Below are 23,216 nucleotides of genomic sequence, written 5' to 3'. Positions count from 1 at the left end.
TCGGTGTAGCTCCTGATTGCGCTTTTGCTTTCGTTGACTATGTAGTTTGCCTCGGTCTGAGCAAGAACCAGTGCTATTGCAGCCTCTTCCGCTTTCTGTATCGACCTTGTTTTTATAGAGATTGCTGTAACCATTTCTCGCTTGCCACTGACTACGACTACATTCATTTTTCTTTTGCCTACATATGCAATTCTATCTGGATTTGGAGGCGAAACGAAGAGGCGTCGGTGTGCTGTGCGATGTCAGCGCACGTTAAAGATCCCCAGGTGGTCGAAATTGCTTCTTAGCCCTCAACTACGGCTCTTCTTTCTCTCTTTCCACTTTCTCTCCCACCTTCCGCCCTTCCCTTACGGCGCGGGTCAGGTGTCCACAGAAGCAAGTGTGACAGACACTGCGTCGATTTCCCTTCCCGTGAACCAATTATTATTATTATTATTATTATTATTATTATTATTATTATTATTATTATTATTATTATTATTATTATTATTATTATTATTATTATTATTATTATTATTATTATTATTATGCTTTTGTAACTGACCGTACCGATAAAGATGTGGGCGATTTTTAGAAACGTTACTCACTTAGCGTAACCGCGAGATGCATGTATGCCTGTCGCAAGCTGCCTCACATATAGAGCGTAAGTTACGGAATCTCCTGCCTCACAAATATAAAGTAAGACTTTAACAACGAAGAGTTAGCGGCTAACATTAACATTAACGTTGAGGGACCACTTAGCTCATTAACATTTGACCATGACCCAATGCCATATGCACGAGTTCCGTAACTGCCGATTTAGGACCCCATTACGAGAACGCGAATTTAACTTATAATTTCTGTTTAGTTGCTCTACGTTTTATCCTTGTGTCAATTTCATCAATTTCCTGTTTATTTAGGTACATCAATAAACATACTCAGTCGCGAGTCAATGTTTTTTTTTTTATTTCCTCCGTGTATCCTGTCCTGTGTCCTGTTGACGTTTTAGAGTTCGTTACATCAATAGAAGCAGGTGGTAATTTCTACCCTAGCAAAGCTTCAACAGCTCTGACGACAGTCCTAAACTGCGATTCGGACGATTCAGGGACACTTATATGTCCAGGAAAGAGAATGGCATAGCAGGTTTGATCCGGATATTAAAAGAACAATGCTTAGTAGAGGGCTTCGCCCGCCTCACGCGGACACGACCGGAAAAGATGGAATCGTCAATTGGGGAAAACTCTGTTAGGCGTGCGCACTCTTCATGTGTGTTCTTTGGGAAATCTAGCAACTCTAAAATTCGGATGTGTGTGTGTGTGAGAGAGAGAGAGAGAGAGAGAGAGAGAGAGAGAGAGAGAGAGAGAGAGAGAGAGAGAGAGAGAGAGAGAGAGAGAGGGGGGGGGGGGGGGTGACAGGAACAGAGTGATCAAAAGGCGGCCAGTCAATTGCCTGCAAGAGCATCCTGTTTGCCTTATCGCGAGATATATATAGGGTACTAAGAGTTAGTCGCAGGAGGGGTTCGACATTATAGCTTAGTGGGCTGGGTACAGTCAAGGACAAAAAAACAAAATGGTGTCAAGTCATTGACAGTTGCACAAATATACAATTTTGTTTTTTGTTTTTTTAAGCCTCGCAGGGCAGTTCTTAAACATAAATATGCGTCTCACCTCTGTTTTAAAAAAGGTTACGAGAAAAATGCCCAAATGTCGCTTCTCGAAAACCCTACTGCTGAAGTTTCATGCGCTTGGTGTTTTGTAGTAGCATATTTCATTCAAACCTGCGTAGCCGTCTGGATGAGCGTTCGTTAGACGATGACGAGTAGGTAAGTGGACGCGCAGGTTTCAACAACATGAAGCAGAACATAGCCTGTGGTGACCGATGAACACCGAGGTGAATGACTACCCTATTGATTTGGTTCACCTGCAATTCTTCAACGTACACTGATTTCGCACAGTACCCGGGCCTGTTCGCGCTTTGGCCTTGCGATGTCAGATCAAGTTGCAGTTCGTAAGCTCATCCGACGTAGTACAGGCATTATGTCATACAATTGTCGCGTGAGTTGCACTAGCGTTAGATATTATATTGTAATGTTATTACAAAGTTGAAAATCAAGAGGGTGTCATATGCTAAACGTTTGTTTACATTAACACAAAACTTAAACTAAACAATGATTAAACAAGTTGTATGTAAGCAGAAAGCAAAAGAAAACAATTCAATACTGTTCAACCACCCTAACCGAGTCCGCGATGAATAAGCCCCGCACACTGTGGTGCTCTTTATCAAAACCTAACAGTCCTGTCAGCAATATCTAGATTTCCGGTTAAATTGATGAATATCCGCGTGCTATCGCAGTTTGTTAGACACCTATTGCCAATCGGTGGTTTCTTAAGTACGTTTTTCTCACTTACCCTTGGTGAAGCGCGTGACGGCAATGCAAGAAATTACTATACAGAGCCTGGACATTTTAACCTTCTTTTGCATATAGGCATGAAAATCCTCTTGGTCGAGATGAAACTTTCAATACTTTTATGAAACACTATGGGGCTCAATGCTCCCTTTCTTAAGGAGAATCTTCATTCTTCAAGTGAAAACAAGTGTTCTCCCGGCAGATTGACTGTGAAAGACGGTCACGCCTACCCACAAGATGGAAATAAACTAGTTGAGAAGAACGCTCCAATGTCCATAATAAGTTCGTGCCGTAAAATGGAGCATATTGAGACGCCCATGATGGCGCTAAAGGAAAAATGAAACGGAAGATTGAACGTAGAGGCGGCTCCGGCTCGGACTTTGCAACTGCAACCGGTATACTCTCTAGTTGATTGTTCTTAAATCTATTCTAAATTTTCCCTGTTCTAGTTCTATTATTCATAATCAATCATGTGATCTTTTCATTTAATTACTTTTTCAACTTTTTAACTCTCGTTCATACACGATTACTTCCCCCTCAAACTTGCTATCATTTCAATAATCCTTCTAGCATTGCTCACCAAACCGGGGTGAAACCTCACTCGTAGGTGTGTGCTATGTTAGCAGACGCCAACAACTAGGAGGAGGACATAGCTTGCTTCAGTCACTTCTCGAGTTAATAGTTCTCGAGTGCTCCTCGCCGCCTTACCTTTCCTATCATTCACTTCTTTCTCTTTTAAAATCCTCATTCCCCTTCCCCAGTGCAAGGTAGCAAACCAGAAGCTTTCCTGGTTAACCTCTCTGCATTCTCTCTCTTTCTCTCTCTGTCTCTCGAGTTAATAAAACTTTCTGCTTGTAACACTCTGGAGAGAAGTGCTGGTGAAGACGAATTTCCATCCTGAACTTCGCCGGAGTCGTAGACTTGCTTGCCTGCCAACACCTCCGAGGAGCGCGCCAAGCAGCTCGTGGCAGCATTACCGGGCGCCACGTTCGTTCGCGAGCTCGACAAGTCACGACGTCGTCGTGTGGCTTTCCCGTTGCCAGCAAGTAAGCTGGTACAAAAAAATTAGTTGTGGTTTAGCTCTGGTTAACCCTAGTTGAATTGCAAAAGCAACGGCGGAAGCTTCTTTTGCCTGGCACATTATTCCCCTATCACGCCCTATCAGTGTAAGGTGTAAGGTGCTACATTAATGAGGGCACTGTAAGCTCATCCTTTAAGGGTATGACGCGAGAGCGTAAGCTACCAGCCCACGTATAAAGTCACACTTCAACCAAGCCGTATGGTCGTACCTCCGTGTCGTGGGGGTAACGAGAATGCAAACGGTTCTGGCAAGCTGATTCTGATATGACCCTCCTATATGAAAGGAGCGACCCGAGTTGGCAGCTCCTGCCCGTGGCATAGGGGTAACGTGAATTCAAATGTCATGGCAGGCTGATGTTTTATGACGAGACGGTAGCTATGCCTCTTCACGGCGTAGATGCGCCCACTCGAGGTTTCGCTATGGCTGTCGTAGAATTTGCGTTTACCCATACGGCCCTAACATGGTATGACAACCACGAAGATACTTTCATCCGTAGGGACCATGCAAATAGTACAAGTGTTAAAGAGGGGCTTTGATAAATGTTGTAAAGGAAGCTGAACAAGCGAAAACGAGTTAACTTTCCGGTGAGATTTGTGCAAGGTTCCCTGTCTTCGCATGACAAAAAGAGGTCAAAGTTGGTCACCTCCTTAAAGGGCTTGCCGAAGGCAGGTTCAATTTTCTTATCGGCAAAGTGTCTCGAGTCTCTCTCCGACGTAACAAGCACTACCGCACGTTCGAGATGCTGCACACATGTCGGATATAACTTTAAAGTTCGGATGTGTGAATGGAGTGACGTCAGTGGCAGCTGTTGAAGCCGCTAATACAACAATGTTTTACGACCGCATTGCAAGAAAGGTCAAGGCTTGCCTGAGAAATGTTAAAAAAAAAAATAAGCAGCAGTTCTGTATACGTACAAGATTTCACATAAAAAAAAAAAGCAAGCAAGTAATTGTTTTCAGCCCCAAATAAGCTCACAAAACTGCATACGGTGATAATTCTTTTTTATTTGTATACAGAAGCAAATTTTCCCTAAGAACACAAGGACATTTTTTTTTTTTACTGCAGTGAAGGAATCGTTTATTTCCTTCTGCATTCTTGTCGTAATGTAAATGTAGGTCATGCAAAGAGGTGCTTAAATGAGAGTTTGAATGAGGACATCAAGCCCTTAGAAAACGGTAAATGCAGTCTTTTCGAAAGGTATGGGGAATGCATGCCAAGTGTGTGTACTCCGAATTTTAATGGTAGTCAACTCTTTAACAGAGATACGAAACAAATAAGAAAGAAGGTAATGAAAGCAAGACAGATAGCCACCTTAAAAGATTATTGAGTGAGCATGCCCACTCTGCCGTTATTAAGGAAAATGTGGTTTTTCTTGATGACACTATGCCCCTCCTTTTAACACACTTGCGTCTACGAGCCTTATATGTGTAGCACGAGAATGTCTGGTTTGATCGCCACGCCAGAAATTGCACTAGTTTGTTTTTAAAACTTTTTTTTTTGTTTTCTTAAGTATCCCTCTTTACAAGAACGTCATCAGCAAGCTTTACTTCATTTGGAGCCTTCCTTGACCTGTTACCTTCAATTTCAAATTTTCGATTTATTATTTCCATTGGGGCCATTTCAGACTATACGCTGGCTTCCGGTGTAACGAGCTTCTTGTCGCTGTCGCGTTGAAACAGTATCTTTGTTAGTCTCTTTTCTAGTCTTAACAAGTTTAATCTCATAAATGAAGATTCCTTTTTTTTTATTGCTTTTCGCGTCTTCAACTCCCTGCTTAATAAATTTTTGCGGCTTAAGTTAATTAATGTATATACATACTGTTGCTTTTTGTATCTTCCAATGTTACACTGTTTTTAGTAGTTTTATTATTTTATAACTAATGAGAGCTACCTCCATCCTGAATGAAGGGTGAGCAGATTCGTCATATGCGGTAGAGAGATGCGTTTTTTTACAACCCTTGTCATTTGTTTTCTGTAAAAGAGAACGTAAACTGATCTGCTTTCAATTCACTATCATCTAGATCTGATAAATCTAGTCATAATTAATTGGTTAAACACGGACGTGGGCAGACAAACGAATGACGTGCAGGTGGGGCATGTAACCCCTAGGTCGTTTAGAATTCAAGAGTGTGGGGCGTATACGCTAAGTGTTTTTTAGTTCCCAACGCTGAAATCATTCTGCCGTCACATTAAGCCTCACTGAGCTTTAAATTCAGTGTGTTGTTGTTGCGACTAAAGGAAGAAGGAAAAAAAATGCGCGGGCCTGCTACTGGCTTTGTAGCTGAGCCACCTCCGCTGTCTCGTGCGGACAGAAGAGAGAAAGTAGAGAAGAAAGAAAAAGAAGAGGGAAATAAAGACGCTCGTCGCAACAGCCGTCGTCCATGACCGAAACGGTATCGGGTGCAATGACGGCCTACAACAGATAAAAATTTGGTGGCAGGTAAGGCCCCGCCGCAAGCGGCAGTGACCTATCAATCCCAGCCCCGTATGACCACGAGGAGCCACCTCCCTCCGTGTGTGATTCACAAGTGCAGCACAAGCTTCCAAACAATACCTTGCTAGGTTAAAGGTTAAAATCAAATTCTGTCATTACTGCGAAAGCCGAAATGATGCAGGCATGATCATTTGCTTAAGGTCAGTAAGCAACAGAAGCGCTGCCACGGGGCTACTGGTCACTGTTTCTATAAACGTTTCACATTAGGCTCGTGCAACGTAAAGAAAATGCAGTAAGCAAATAAAAGTGGTGTGCATTTGGCGGAAGGATGGGAGAAAGTGGCCTTCGTTTCGGTAGAACGAAATAATTTATCTAAGCAGCAATGTGAGTACATAAACACGTGGCGACGTCTAAGTTAGCCTTGGTTCAGCAGGATGCCACCGGCGTTTTCGCTTCTGTAATAGGGAGCCAACACGTGGTTCTCAAATAGGGACTTTCCTGCAAAATGGGAAAGAAAGGGGAGGGGGACGGAGATTAATGGCCAGCAAAGATGTGAGACTAAAATTTGCTTTTAAAGCAACGAAAAAGGTGGCGGCTGAAGGGAGGGAGGGAGGGAGGGAGGGAGGGAGGGAGGGAGGGAGGGAGGGAGGGAGAATAAGACGACGTAGTGGAGGGATTTGGAACAGTATCGGCCGCTTGCATGGGCAGGCCACCTGGGCTATCACCGGCTATCTCCATAAACGGACTCTTTGCATTCTAGGCAATGTCAGAAAACGATATATTGGTGCCGCCATCCCCGGTCGATTCTGCAAGCTTGCGCTTACGTGCGCCTACGTCTTTTATACGCGAATCTCGGAGGCAAAGCTAAATTATCAATCTGTTGAAAACTATGGCAACCAGCCATTTCCTGAAACTCGTTTTTGTCTATTGTTGCCTGAAAACGTCAGCATACCCAGACCAATCAATCAATTTTTATTGACAACGTAAATTGGATGGAGTTGTCTTCAGGATCCTTTCTAACGTGCACTGACGTCCGGAAGCACATGTGCGTCTTTTGGATTAGGCACACAATAAATGCGCTGCCGGATGCTAAATCTGTTTCGACAAACCATGTGCCACAAAATGTGACGTGGCGCTAAAAACAAGACGCATGCTCCCTCTCACTACTGACCACTTCGCTTTCCTAGTTAGGTTCAGACTACAAAAAAAAAAACAGGATCGCTTGAGGATGTCATACATACCTGAAATTGCATTTCTTCTTCAGAAATTTTAATTTTCCAAAGTTGTCGTAGATCACAGCTCTGCAGGGGTAATACCGCTACGAAGAGAAACACGGAAACACATGAGCTGCAGTCGCGTATATTCTGCGTAGGCTCACTGCTATTTTTAGCACCAGCTAATGAGTTATTGCCCCACAGTCTCCAATTAAGGGTTCAGTTTAAAAATCCATCTGTTCGCAACGTACTCACGTCCTTTTCAGGGACGGCAACAGGCTGTCCGGTATGCAGCCTTAAAAAGATAAAAAATGTATATACAGCCCAGTCGAAAAAAAAAAAAAAACTACTAGAGAACTGTGTAAAAAATACGACAAAATATCCTGTAGTTCTGTAGTACATTTCTGTAGTTCTGTAGTACATTTCTGTAGTTCTGTAGTACATTTCTGTAGTTCTGTAGTTTTCCTGAGGTATATTTCTGTTGTCTGTACTTTTCTGTTGTAATTACATAAATTTCTTATGTTACTACAGAATGTTCTGTTGTGACAACAGGTTTCCCGTCAAAACTCGCACAGACATTTTGTCGTAATTAACATAAAAAAAATGTCTGTAGTTTTTTCCGACTGGGAGGGAAGAGAGAAGATGGTGTAATTTTGGGGAATGAAGAGGAGGCTGTTCGGGCTAAGGATGCTCAAGTGGGGGGGGGGGGGGGGGGGGAGGGTAAAATGGTTGAGACACGAAGCTATATTCAAGTTATATTCAAGACAGTTATATCCAAGACAACAACGGTTTGACAAAAAGCATAGGTTTGCCGGTAAATTTCCGAATGCGTTCAATATTTTCCCTCCCCCGCTCCTTGTTCCAAGTCTTAATTTTTTTCTGCGAGGGAATTAACTAGAAAAACTAAGTAGGACACACGAGGGCACAAAAAAGTGCTGGAAGTTACTAAAATCAAATGATGGTAGCCACAAAATGCGTAGATTGGGATTTCAGCCTCGCACCTGACAATTTTTCTGATCGGGCTGAGCGCGACGCCGGTGGCGGCGTTCTCACCGCTGCGATCTTTACAGCTGTCGGTTCTTCTGGTAGGATCGAGCGATGCTGCTGTTAGCTGTTCACTGCCCGTGCGAATGTCGAGATGGATTGGAGATTTCTGGAGGTCGGCGGCATCAGGCACGTCCCTTTCCGCTCCTCCTCTACCACACCCAGTGTAAACTTTGCTTAGGCGATTTGAATTTGAGTTTGGATATTGGACTGTCACTCACCCCACCAACAGAGGGTTTACACTTAGACGGCTTCTTGACTCTCGGTTTGCATGAAGATTCTGAAACCTTGATCTTTATCCAGATCTTGAGACCCGAAACCAACTGAAATAACACCAGACAAAAACAGTGTTAGTGCCCTCCTGAGTTAGTCGTACAAGAACAAAAAGTAAAGAGTACACTGTGTACTGCAATGCTGCTGGAGATAGGACCAAGCACGCTCCCGCCACGAACTACAGGGCAAGTATGCAGCCGGCGCGCGCCCCTACTGAAAATATTGTATGAGGCAATAACCTCACATTTTCTGACACAATCTCACTCATTTCAGGTAAGAATTCACATAGAAGTCGCATATAATTGCATAAGATCTCGCAGTTTCTTGTACATTATCATAAATTATGTAAGATATTTTATCATAATGACATGCACCATATGAGAGTCTATGCGATTATATGAGATTTCACGCCGTTATTGCCACGTAGAGCTTTTGGTTTTTCAGTAGGCTTGCTCTTAGGTCCTGCATGGGCCTAATTTTTTCACTTCCTTCGCAGGTCTTCACCTACGCCGTTATAGGCGCCAGGGAGACTTATAAGTGACGGTGGTCTTATCGTGAACCGATGTGTATATGACCTATACTTCCTTTCCAGGGGTTCTGGGAAAGTGATTTTGGCCTGTATATTTTCTCTCTCTTCCGGGCCGGTCGCAAGTGCTATCCGGCACAAAGGAAATACCACGGCAAAAGAGAGAACCCATGGAGCTGAGTCATCAGCGAACCTTTGCGTCGGCTTCGGCTCAGTCGAGGAAGGGCGAAGTGGGAAGAGGAAGGAGATGATGGGGGCATGCTATACAACTACTGCTATTATTTTCTTAGCCCCGGATATGGAAGCGAAAAGTTCAGACATTTTGGAGCGGACATTAACGAGGTGGCGTTAAAGGCCCCGCTGTGCAGAAAATGTTTGGTTTGGTTTGGTTTGGTTTGTTGGGCTTTACATCTCAAAGCGACTCAAGCTATGAGAGACGCCATAGTGGAGGCCTCTGAAAATTTCGACCACCTGGGGTTCTTTAACATGCACTGACATCGCACATCGTTCGGCGCTGTAAGGGAAGAATCACGGGAATGACACTGGAAAGTGGTTGCCGGATGTTGGCACGGGAGAGCACTGATTCTTCGATGAGTTGTGTGACTTAACAAAACGATGGGATATCAGAATGTTGGGAGGAGCTGCCTATTCGGGTTGCTCCTTTGAGGTAGGAAGTTTTAATTTTTTTCTTTCTACTTTGCTCTAAATATAGTTCCTGTAAACGCATAATACTCTTGAAATATTTAACCTGAGTGTAAAGTAAGTCTCTTTCTTTTTTTTGCTGGGGGGGGGGGGGGGGGGGCAGCGCATGCAATAACATGCAGGACGAGACAAGATAGCTAACACAGGCACTAATAACATTATTTATTGCCTGAAACCATGTAATTACTAGGTCCAAGACAACACGAACAATTGACGTGCTCGTGGCACGGCTATCTAAGCTCTCTTTGAGCATGCGTCAAATCATTCAGCTTATCATTATAGTTTTGTAATAAGGCAGTAATTACTCAAATTACCCTTATTACAAATCTACACCACCTTGGGGGATTCCCCTAAATATTTGACCATCATTATAGTGTTAAAACCACTAATCTTTGTTGTTCAGACGCAAAGAAGAGTTACTGACGAAATCACCAGTGAATTTTGAAATCGAGCTTCCATTATCACGATTGAGGTGATGCCTCGGCACTTGCACAGAACAGTTGTTACTCCGAACTCGGGTGTGCAGCCCTCGCATAGGCTACAATGTTGGCAGAGTTTTCCTGAATTTACATCCTTGATGTTCAATTTGTGTTATTGCAAACTTATGTTTAAACATTTCTCGCTTTGGCCATGTAGATGTTACGGCACGACCAGCAAATCGAATAGGTATTTTTTTTTTTTTCATGGTTCACCAGACGTAGACATTGTCTCGTGAATCATTCAGATTTTCTAGTGGTGCCAGAAAGTAAATTTTTAATTAACTGGTTAAGTTTATTAGGACAAAAAACAGCATCGATTCCTGCCCTATTTCTCACATTTTTCAGGTCGTGTTGTGATGCAAGAGCTGCACACACGAGTTCGGAGAAACAACTACTCTGCGGAAGTGTCGAAACAACGTCACAAGCGTGATAATAGAAACTTTGGCAATTACGAAACTCTCCAGGGATTGTGTCAGCAACTCCGAGCGAGAAAAGCTGTCGTTTAGAAACCCTAATAATAACCTGAATGATAGAAGGAAAGGATATGGCCAGGCGGAGGACACGTCAATTGTTCTTTCCCTTGTGATATCTTGTACCTGGTGCCGACATAACATGGTCCCAGGCAATAAATAATGCTGTTAGTCAGGGCCAGTGTTCACGTCCTTATCTGACATAGCCCATGTTTCTACTGCACAACATTCCCAAGTATGCAGAACTAACTAGACAGACATGTCGACTGCAGTGAGACTGGGTCCTCAGCGACGTGTCTGGAATATTTGCTCTCATTTGAGCACGAACATTGCGTCACGTGCCGCCGTCTCATGCTCACCTGGGTCTTGACCTCCACTATCTCTTGCACGAGGAGAAGAGATTTCCTACCCTTGGACATTTCTCGAGCGAGAGCGTTCGCGTAACGCCGGAATTTATGCAGTTCGGACTTTGGTTGCTTCACTATTCCTCCCAGGATAGGATCCTTCTTTCTCGCTGCCACGCCAGTACCCGCAACAACGACCAGGGCTGCCACAGCCAACAGCAGAGGACAGGGGACCTTCATGGTAAATCCAGATTCCTAGTGCTAAACCTTCGTCCGTGTAGTTGCTCGTTACGCGTCGGAATGCCGATCAGTCTTCACTCTACTTATAACCATTCTCCTGAAGGAGATTTGCTGTCATGCCAGAAGGCTGCCTTTAAACTCTGTACGTCTTATTTGGCAGATGTAGGGTTAAATGCTATCTCTGCAGGTGTTGCTTTTCCTATAAGCTGTACAAACAGCCAATGAGCGCCTAGCGCTACACATCACAGCTACGTGCCTTTTAGAAGTACTCGTATAAATGAGCATACAACTCTTCGCACAAAGACATCCTGGTTCACCCTCAGAGTCTGCTGCACAGAAAGTCTGTGTGAAATAAGATGCTGTATCACGTCCTTTAAACACATGTACTTGGATTGAAAGACATCCGTTAAGGCGACGTGAAGCAAAGCAACCTTCTCTATAGGTCATGTCTATTTCTTTGTCCTTTGAACCTCATTACCGCCCACTCAAAGGTTCAGATATATATTTCCGACCTCTGACTGACTACAGACGCGTCTATCAAGCGACCTTGTCAGTCAAGAGTGGGTTTGAAAGTACTCTTTTTTTTTTCTAATTGATATATGCCTCAGCGTAAGCAATTCGCAAGGAGAATAAAATTTAAAACTGAATGCACCTGAACGCACCTAGCGCGGGTACCTTTAAGAAAACATGTCATCATGCCTAGCAGGCCCGACGAAAGCGCTGAAGTGCACACAAAACCCCGCAGCTTTGATGAACTTCTGTTCCGAGAACGTCTTACTATTAGCCTGCTGTTTTACATAGCCCGAGACAACTGTCCTCGCGAACGCTTGTTTTAAATGCTTTATGAATTGTGATACTTCTTTTTTTTTCTTTTTCTTTTTTTTTTTTTTTCAGACGTGTCAGAATACTGAGTGCGATGCGGTTCATGGCGAAAGAGCACAGCGATCGAGAAGCAGAATTTACGATTTCAATGAAGCTCTTTATAAAACCTTAAACAGCTTTTTTTTAAGGGATCAAACATGTTAGAGGAATAGTAGAGTTTCCCGTGTTCATTCTGCATGTTGTGTGAAAGTAAGGCTTCCGTTTCTTGCACACGAGTGTAATTCGATGTCGAAAGCTGGGCAGCACGCTGTAGACGAAAAAATAGAAGAATAGTGAGAAGGAATTACGTTAGAATTTCGAACCATGCAGTGAACAAAAGGTTGCTAAGTGATGTGAGAAGAAACATGTAAAAAGCTTGTGAAGCTGGTGTGGTTTGATCTGGTTTTTTGGGGTTTAACGTCCCAAAGCGACTCAGGTTAAGAGAAGCCGTAATAGAGGGCTCCGGAAATGTCGACCACCTGTTTTTTTTATTGTGCACTGACATCGCACAGCACACGAGCGCCTCGCTTTTCGGCTCCGCCGAAGTGCGTCTAGCGTGCCAAGATTCGATCCCACATTCTTGGCCACAGCATTCGAGCGTGCTATGCACTGCACCGCCACGGCGGGGCTAGCGAAACTGGAAATTGATAAGGGAAGCACTAAGACGTTAGGAAATGATTACAAACGTATTGGCATACACATGGGACACGTGGCTTGAAAACACGCTGTGTGGACATGGCTTAAGCGTAAACAAATCTCAGTAAAAAAACTACACAAACATATAAAAATACTATGAAATATGCTGCAGTTCTATCGCAAATGTCAGGTATTTATGTAATTATTGTAGTAATTTTATTTTAGTTCTGTGACTTCTATCGTACTTTCTGCTGTAACTAAACAAAAATCTGATGTCACTACAGAAATGTCTGTTGTCATAACAGGTTTGTTCTTAAAAGCCGTGCATAAATTCTGTCGTAAGTAACTTTTCTGAAGTATTGAAGTATTTTTTTTTTTCAACTGAGAAAGCAAATGTAGCAGCAAGCAGCAAGCAGCAAGGAAGAAATGGAAGAGTGTCATCAGGAAAACTGGGTTCATGGTTAACTGGATAGTGAGGTGCAATCGGAAATGAAATTAGTGAAAAACCATTTGAAAATGCCATTGTAAAACCAGTGTAAAAATAATAAAGAAACCTATGGAGGGCATCAAGCTGCAACTCATTGGTTCCGTGGAGTACATAGAAGCTAAACTAAAGGCACAGATCCACAAAGCAATGTTAAAATGAAAATTCAGTAGATATCCGGCGTGAGCTCCACCAGGGGAGTGAATGGCGATAGCGTTGACCTAGAGGAGCAAATGGGGTAACGTGACCTCTGTGAACTCTGTTACTGCTGCTGGGTCAGAGGGTCGACTGAATTTATGGTGTCTAAAAAGTAAATTTAGTTTTGTAGTTTTGCTTGTCAGCAAGTGTCAGCATTACACACTTTGGTTTTGTGTCGTTGCTGGAGCTGTTGTTGAGTCCATGACTGCTTTGTATATCTGCATGTCAATGCCGGGAGTACGCTACAGGTAACAGTGCAAGCTCCCATCGCTGTCCGAAAAAATAAATCTCAACACAAGCTTTGTTACTCTATCTGCGAATGCGATAAGAATAGAATTTGTTATTAACATCTGTGCAGCGAACATTTTAGCAAACAATTCCATCTATGATGTTGGCGCTAAACAGTTCGGTGTGTCGTTGTCGAAGGACATGTACCTTTGTTAGTGAAGGCCGTGTTTGTGACCACTTTTGCCTAGCTAACGAAGGCTGATTGCTGGAAGAATGTAAATGTACAGGCCTCGCGAGTCGGAAAAAACTACAGAAAATTTTCTGATGTTACGACAGAATTTCTGTGCGGTTTTTGACGGGAAACCTGTTGTGACAACAGAACATTCTGTCGTAACATCAGACATTTCTGTAGTTACAACAGAAAAGTGCTACAAAACTACAGACAACAAAAATATACTACAGAAACACTACAGAACTACAGAAATGTACTACAGAACTACAGAAAAGTCTGATGGTTACGACAGAACTACAGGATATTTTGTCGTATTTTTGACACAGTTCTGTAGTTTTTTTCGACTGGATCTTCACGGATTAGTACCCTTCAGAGCAAGCAAAGGGCCTCCGAAAGTCTGAGGTCTCAATTTTTTCTTTCAATAAAAACGTTGATGGCCAACAACGAAAGTTTAACTGAAACAAACTAAATGAGTCTGATGCCACGTGGAACGATATGCATTAGTAATCATCCTAGGCTACTTATGCAGTACTGAAAAAGAAATTTCAAATGACCGTGGAAGAAAATAAATATGGGCAAGACTATTATAGATCGCGATCGAGATAGGGGTCAATAAAGGTATAGTGGGTGGGGAAAGCAAACATCTCGCGAAGCCCGAGTAGCAGTTACCGCAATCAGTGCTCAAGAACTTGCTTATTAGAACACACGCCTGCACAGTTGTATCACAAAAATTCTCCACGTAGTTTCCATTGTACATTTGGCCCATGTTTCTGCCTTCGTGGGAGTAGTTAATGGCGCAAGTTCCGAAGAAACGCTTCATTTGCGAGGCAACTGAAAACTCTGCCCCTCTCACAGAGAAATTTTATTAGATAGTTATAGCTTATGCACGATCCGCCACCGTGACTTCGCGCTCTAAGGAGTCACGACGAGGCAGCCCTGCATTCTGCAGTCCAACGTCATATGGCGAAATAGTGAAGAACCTCCCGGCTAAAAGAAAAAGAAAGGAAAACAAAAATGAACGTGACCGCCGATAGCTGATGTACGCGAGGAAACTAAGATAACCCTGAGTACCGCACTAGGAACTGAAAGGAAAAATAAGACCCGTCAAGAAAATATCGAAGCTGCCTCGATAAGATAGAAGACAGGAGCACATTCAAGATGCTATTAGAAACTTCAGGGAAGTTGGTGACCATCATCGAATAGGGACTTTGCGGCGTTCTTTCAGATTGCAGGTTGTCACGAAATCGGCACACATTTCCGTTGAGCCAGCGTGGCGTGAAAGAAGCGCGCATGTGGCGTCGCATTGAGAGTGTCCTTTTCCTCGTAAGGAGAACGCGCAGCCTTGCGAGCATCGGCGTCGCCACCTCATTAATAAAAGGACTAGCGCATATAACACAGACACAGACATAGGAGAAGACAGGACGAGCGCTAAACATCAACTAAGGATTTACTGACACCAACTAGCCCCGATTTCTGCCTTGGTCGCCACCTCCTCCGTTCAGGTCGATCGCCAATCCGTAAATTCAGACGACCTTGCTTGACCAAGCGCAGTTACAGATTCCTCAAGAAACGTCGCTGCGGTCTTTTGATTTAACGCAATATGCTCACTTATCAAAACTCTTCTTTTATTAGCAATCGAGCGGTTTTGCAAGACTAAGACGCTAGTTCTGCATTGTGAAGAAACGTTAAGCTCATTATACATTACTCTTCACTATAAACACGTACCGCATGGCAGAATGACAAAATATTGAGTCATGATCAGCGCTGACAGGAGATGTGCCGGTCCGGTTTCCTTCTCGGGAGATACCTGCACTTGCCAAATTAACGGCATATAATTGGAGGTACATAATTAAACCGTTTTAATCCCTATCGCCAACTAGTCTCCAAACTGCATCTGTCTGGAGCCCTGGCACTGATTCACTCGTTTCCGATTTGGAAGGTGTGCAGAACCGCGCCTGTCACTTCATACTGTCAAACTATCACAGAACAAGCAGTGTAACTGCCATGAAATCAAGTTTGTCCCTTCCACTTCTATCTCGCCGCAGATCAGTAGCATCATTATCCCTTTTTCATAAGATTTACCACAACAGCTACCTGAAAGAAAGATTACTAACAAGACCATCTTACATATTACTGCGCATTGATCACCGCCATAAAGTTGGGGTTTCATCTAGTCACACAAAATGTTTCCATGACACATTCATAACTAGAACTTGTGTCAGTTGGAATCACCTTCCCCATGATAATGAACGTATAACAGATAACGACGCATTTCGCAAAGCCATTGTTTTTCTTTGAATGTATCTTAGCTTGTTACCATGTTGTTTGCCCTTTACTTCCTGACATAGTTTTTACTTATCCCCACTGCATTGTGAAGTTTTGTTTTCCTTTTTTTTTTTTGCGCATGTTTTTTTGTGTACTTGTACTGCATTTTTTTCTGCAACTTTGCTGCACTTTCATATACTTTTATGTATCCCACTCCCCCCTCTGTAATGCCCCCGGGCCCTGAGGGTAAATAAATAAATAAATAAACTACCAGATGGACGCTATATGTAAGCACAAATAACGTTTGTGTAATAGTTTAGATACGAAATCACGTCCGTATGTCTCCCGAGACGTTTTTCTCAATTCTTGATTGCAGCGATGACGATGCCTTTTCTGTCCAATGTGCTGTTTACATAATTGCGTAAAAATCAACTCCTTACCTAAGTTAGTTGATAACTGAGGCTTCGGTGGAACTACTACAAGACACCTAACAAGAATTGTTATGTTAATTTTGTGGTCGTTTGTTTTGATTTTCTTTACGCTGCCTTTGTTGGCTATTGTGGTACGTTACCATTCTGCCAAATGTACGTCACAATAAAGACCGTGTAAAATATAGGATTGTGTTATTCGTCTGCCATTATCCTCGTTCACAGAAAATATTCATATATATATATATATATATATTGATCGGTTAATAATGCGTGATATAGTGGTGCTATTCGTGGTGCAACGCCGTCTACGGACAAAATAATGTCCGCGCGAGAAAGGAGAACTGCAGTACTGCCAAGTTTAACATAGTGTTTGGTGTATGCTGACTTTATACATGCTTTTGTGTCATTAAACCCAATACAACACGCAACACAGTACTGCTCGTCAAGTTGCAGCTTCCTGGTAGCCCACGGCTAGGCTCTTGTTACCTCGAATGTATTTCTACCATTTATGACTTGAGAATGAAAAACATAAAAACCAATGAAGCAAACAATAATTCTGATTAAGTTTTTGTGTGCAAAGCTTCACCCAGCTTCGGAGCAGTGAAGGTACGATGAATGTTGTGCCTCTTGCTCTTCTACACCTTCAAACGGAACGGCTTTGTATATAATGCAGGTTAACCAAACATGACACGTTCTCAATGGCTGGCAGGTGGACAAAGCAACGCTCTTTTGTCGCAGAAGGTAATTACAAGATCCCAGAGGGGTGACGTCATTGAGCTTTCTATCACTGTATTCTACTACGGCTACTACTATTATTTTATTTCTGCTAATACTATGGCTATGCTATTATTACTATTACTACTACCACATTACCTTTATTACAATTCGTCTTTGTCGTTGGAAACCGCTGCAAAATGAAAATAAAACAAAATCTCTGTTTGAAGCCCTTATTACGAATTTTTATTCCGTCTCATTTGTGGGGTTATTTTATTGGAGCAGACAAAGTTGCCCATAGGGGATAATATTCAAGGAGAGATGTTCAAGAGCTGCTTCACATCGCGGTGAGGACTTTTTCTGCAGAATGGAAAGGGGGAAAAATAAAGAGATAAGTCAACTGATGATATCCTCTGTCCGATGCGACTATGGCGAAATATTAAATCAGGTACGCCACATAGACGGCCATATGAAGAGCACTGCGCACATAGTACAGGAGGGCACGGAAGGTGAAAAATATAGGCAAAAAGAAGAAAATCTGGTGACGATTACGATGTCCTTTATTGCGAAATCTAAGCACACCTCGTCAGGTGTTTTGGTTTAGTTATTTATTTATATATTCAGGGTGCAGAGTACATCACACAAGAGAAATTGAGAAGAATAAAATGGACACGAAGTATAATGTATACAAATATACAAAACAACATAGGTAACATTGATATGGTTAAGAATTTTCTTAGAACATTAAAAATTTGCCGATTAAAAGCAGGCCCTGTAGCCTGTAAAGATTTGACCAACACTCGACATAACCGTCCTCATCAATACGTTGTCCGGCTTTGCAGTACCCAGTTCGTCAACTTTATCTGACGTATCGATGAGTTCAATCAGTTAATACCACTTACAAACCTCTACACATGCTGATGGAGCGCCATAGCATTAATAGTAGTCTATAATTTCGAGGTGCTATTTGTGATCCTTCCAGGTTTCTGAAAGGCAAAACACAGAGGCGTGCCTGAGAAGTGCCAACAGGATGGAGCTACGTTATGGTAAGCTTCGCATTGAATGGTGGCTTGAATGGTTTTGTGGTTTCTTTCTTTCAATTCATTCACTGAATGGTGGCTTGAATGGTGGCTGAATGGTGGCTGGTGCCACCATTCAGCCTATGAGCGGTAGCTTAAGAGCTGTGCTCTAAAATTACCCAGGACAGTTACCGCTGAGTAACTAGAGATTCAACCTCAACTGTTTAGGTGTTCCTTTTCCTACCATGATGTATAAGGTTAAGAATTTTATATGGGCGCACATGTACGTGTAGCTATATTACATTCTTTTTAGATTTCTGCCGCCACTACCCCGACGCGGAACCTGGATAACTAGCCGTAAGAGATGACGCTGTATAGGTCGCAGAAGAAATAAAGTCTAAGAAACGATTGCATGCTTGAGATAGAATGATAACTTTATTTCAACACGATATTAAGCGCCTAGTATGTCCTAGGTCATGGTGAGGGAAACAAAGAGACTGGAAAAAAGTCAATGCTTGATATTTGCATTGTGTTCGAGGCAACTGAGGCATGACGAAATGTTGTAGGAAAGAAGTTGTTCTTAGGCCTGCGCGACAAAGAGGGAGCATCTGCACAATTGTGAGAATTTTTTTCGAGACTGAAAGAGTACGCAGAGTTTCTCTGTTGTCGCAGTGAAGGTTTGTTTCTTGTTTGCAGTGGAGTGTGATAACCAACGTGGGTGGATAAGGGAATCCCAGGCGCAAGGTGTAGAAATTTTCGGGCGAAGCACGATCTCATTACCTGGGATTCCAGGACGACTACGAATGCAACTTAGTGTGACAGTGTGTAGACATAAATTGGTGACATCTTCTTGCAGATCGTCCCGCAAATGTGGAGGGACCCGATCCGTAAGTATTGCGCGTACAGCCTGAATTGAATGGATGCATATTGCATATCCTGATGGGTTAGGGGGATGTTGGGAGATGTCCTGGATACTAGTGATGATCGGAAGGGTCTTTAGGGTCGCTGTAGGCGGGAGATCTCTGCAAGTACCAAGGGTGAGTCACAGCCTGGTTCTTATTAGCAATGGTCGGAATAAACAGTGAGCAGCTCCGACCTGAGTTCATATTAAGCTTTTGTAGATGAAGGCCGAATCCATAAGATTAATGGGTTTGGTAACGTGTGCAGAATGTTTTTATGGGTTAGTATCTGCCCCATGGGTTTTATGAAATGGGGCGATTCGGGTGTTATCGGGGAGCGACGAAGGAAGAGTAACGAATGGAAGGTTTGAGAGAAGCTTGTTTAAGCATCCAGTGCCTCTGTATTTGCTTTAAATGCTGGACATTTACCAATGTTGATGTTCTTTGATAAGGTCTTGAATAGTTAAGAACAGCCCGTAGAGTATAAGCGCTCAGTGAACGTATGGACTGGAATATTAAAAATGTTTGTATGTTGAACTGCAGTGGCACGGAATGCAACAACTGCATGAAGCATTTCGCATGTGTATGTGAAAAAAAAAAAAAAGAAATAGTTATTGGGAGCAAGTGAATTAGAAGTACGAATTTCACAACACTTTTTCGTATTTTTTTTTCGTGGTTTCTTTGAGTTTTTTTTTTACTTGTCTGTCTTGAAAATTTCTCTGCTTGATTTGCTGAGTTCGCTGGCTATTTTGTGTCAAACTGCTCATCTATGTTCTTCACTTTTCGCAATTTACAATTCAGGCCAGGTTTAAAGTCGAGCTAGTCAATTTCTTAGTAATATCAAAATGTATGACGCTGAAAAAAAAAATAGAAAAACGAAAAGCCCTAGCGAAAAGGTAATGCAATAAAATTTTCGTTTTTCAAGCAAGTTATTTTACCTTACTTGAACGCTCTTTTGGAGCATTAGCAAGAATTACTCCTTTGTTGGACCTCGTAAGGGCACGTATAATGCCTTTTAATCGCTTGGGAGTACTCATTACTTTGATTCAGAGGGAGGATTATTGGCAAATCTTGCATGAATCGGAGCCGAGACATGGGTGAGAAAGTTACATTTTATCATTAATTTTTGTTTAGTTCCATGGGCCGAAAAAACAGGAAGCGGTACACTACGGATCTAAAGTGCAAAATGTGTCGCCCTAGGCGTTATAAAGCAGGCTTTATGGGTCCTATAATTTTTTTACCCATTCCGCGTAAGTGCAACGTGAAAAACTTATGTGCGCCTTATAATCACCATGTTTTTGTCTACGCTAGTCTTAAGGTCGCGCTAAAGGGGATCGAGTGGAAATGCGTTCGCGAAATCAAGATATAAAAATTGGGCATTTCGAAGCCGAGCTCCAACTTTGCTCTTTCGGACACTTGGTCAATACCGCAATGACTATTGAACACTCTAGTCTAAAGTAAGGAATGCGCGAAATGACGCGGAAAGCTCTGCTTTTGTCCTCTTAAATCTGTTTACTTATACGACGGCTGATAGCAACTCGTCTACATTATTCAGCAGTATTATCAAAGAAGCAAACAGATAAGAATGCCAACAATTGTTCATAAGGAGAAGAATTTGGTAAAGCGGTCAACCGTATAATACATTCTGGCTTAAAGATAAGAAGTGAAAGTGTCGATGACGTCACCTCCCTCACAATTTCGGATTTAAAAAAAATGCAGCAGTCTGAAAGTATACATCATCACTGGAAATAAACAGACACGTTACATAAGCTTTCATAAATACATAGTTTACAAATAAAATCGACTCAAATTGCCGAAATTACCAAGGTGGCGCATGCATATGTATACTTTCCTTATTGTCATCGTCATTTATACTTACTCGCAACGAGTCTTCACGAACCGTCTTAATCGAAGCTCGTCCGTCACCAAAGCCAAGCCTTTGCATATATAAATAGTCTGCGTGAAAAAATTGTACAGCGAATTTAAGCACAAAGCAGGTAAATAGAGAGTATCTTTGCTGTCTGAAGAAGCAAAAAAAAAAAAAAAGAAACGTCATCTTGCTGGTAGTAAACAAATGACTGCGGTGGAAAAATTCTTAGCTTTCTGAAATATTCACGGCTGAAGATAAACGCATATTCAATGCAATCTTTTCGGATAGTTCCCTCAGAATTAGCAAAATTTCACTTTTGCGGATCGTTTCTTTGCAGTATAATGCATTATGATAGCTGGTACAACACCAATGCTCGTAATTATTTCTCGAGGGGACATTTTCTAAAACGTGAACATCAAGTCTGATGCAATGCTCTCCGCAAGAGACGTCGAGCTGATGGCAGGGCATTCTCGGCGTTCCTTGCAAAACTGCCTAACTCGCTCTCTGCTTCGAGTGGTCACTTTTTCTCCTAGTGGCGTGCTCATTCGCTCATTTGTTCACTGATGCTCACTCATTTCTTGGGTGCTTTCCCCACCTGTTGTCAGAGTTCAGTAGTTATCAGTTACACCAAAGAGAGAAAAAGAACGCGAGCTTAATTGTTGATTGGGTAAACGGCGAGTGGTTTATGCCACTAATACGATCCAAGAAATACATGGAGTTTCCTGCTCCGAGCACTGTACACGACGCTTAGGGCTTCGCGAATGACAACGTCATGTTCAGGGAGAGATTAACGCGCAAACGTCGAAAAGCTGCAATCGGGTTAAGGCAGACGCAGTAAGCCAAGATTCTGGATTAATTTCGACCTCTCGCTGGTTTCTTAAAAGCTTACTGAAATCGCTCAAACAAGAATTAGTGTTTTGTCCAGCGCATCCGTTAAAGTGAGGCGCTATTGCATCCTTCCACTTTGTCTTCAGCAAGTTTACACCATAGACGTGTACATGATGGGTCGCATATTTCAGCATTAAAAGCAGCCACGTTTGTACGCCTTGTGGCGCAAGTGGCCTGCGGAATTTTTTGAAGGCTCTGATGGAGTACGCTACTTAGCGTGTACTCACCGCATTGGGGCGAGCTTCGCACTTCGCCTCGCGTTGATCCCTCGGCCATGTATCACAGGTGGAGTCAGCAGTCGCGACGTTCAGGAGTACGACGTGCTTTCTTTTCTCCTGCGAGAATAAAATCAATAATCAGTTATGTGACAAAAAATACCAATAACAGCACTTCCAGCTCCCATTTCACTAAAATCTTCCTTTGTCCATTTATACACCGGTGCGTGCGAGTCCTGAACGACAAACGAGCATTGCTTGAGAGTGGAATCCCATGAAACACCAGAAGAAACTACAGGCACACCTGAAAAAAAAAAAAAAAAAGAACTCACCACAGAAAAGTTTATTGTACTATAACACTCACAAATGAGAACCTCGAACCCACTCGATGACCACGACATGGCGCAAAGTATACGTACCGTCTTTGCCAAAAGTAACCAGGCTACAGGATCTGCTTTTCAGCCATATGGTAGCAGATTCATACCACGACTGAAGCTCTAAATCCCTGAAGTGCACCCATTTGAGCACCTGTATTCACTCCGACGACCTCCGGCGCTGCATAGCCAACTAGCCCGCTCGCAAGTACTACGGACCTGTATTCACTTCTTAACTAGTTGGGGTAAAGTGGGAATCCTTATTGGTTTTATAATAGAAGTGAGAAGCAAAACATGCAACCTGGTTACTTTTGGCAAAGACGGTACGTTTCTTAGCAAAGACAACCGCCAAAATTTAAATCTTGCATTGGTCTAGCCTCCTTCACGCGTATATCGTAAAACAAACACCTGCCTCCTCCCCACCATCACCGAAAAGAAAAAAAAAACAAATAAAGAATTGGTTTGGTTTGTTTGGTTTGTGGGGTTTAACGACCCAAAGCTACTCATGCAATGAGAGACGCTGTAGTGGAGGACTCCGGAAATTTCGACCCCCTGGGGTTGTTTAACGTGCACTGACATCGCACAGCACACGGGCACCTTGCTTTTCGCATCCATCGAAAGGCGGCCGCCGAGGCCGGGATTCGATCCCGCGTCCTTGGGAACAGTAGTCGAGCGCCGTAACCACAGCGCCACCCCGGCTTTTTTTTTTC

At 42.8% G+C, this 23,216-nt stretch overlaps 1 protein-coding gene across 1 annotated transcript; it reads right to left on the bottom strand.

The window, feature by feature from the left end:
- Positions 1 to 6,315: 6,315 nt before the first annotated feature.
- Positions 6,316 to 11,192, bottom strand: LOC146176150 (mialostatin-like). The gene is made up of 4 exons (XM_084581266.1): positions 10,968 to 11,192; positions 8,380 to 8,481; positions 7,142 to 7,218; positions 6,316 to 6,355 (listed from the first exon to the last, which is right to left on the bottom strand). The coding sequence occupies exons 1-4, from the start codon at positions 11,190 to 11,192 to the stop codon at positions 6,316 to 6,318; spliced, it is 444 nt and encodes a 147-aa protein (XP_084437392.1).
- Between the last annotated feature and the right edge of the window lie 12,024 nt (positions 11,193 to 23,216).

Source organism: Amblyomma maculatum, chromosome 10 (assembly GCF_055883805.1).
Source record: "Amblyomma maculatum isolate TAMU_Amacu chromosome 10, ASM5588380v1, whole genome shotgun sequence".
In the NCBI taxonomy this organism is placed as follows: Eukaryota; Metazoa; Arthropoda; class Arachnida; order Ixodida; family Ixodidae; genus Amblyomma; species Amblyomma maculatum.
This window is presented reverse-complemented; position numbering and strand designations above follow the sequence as displayed.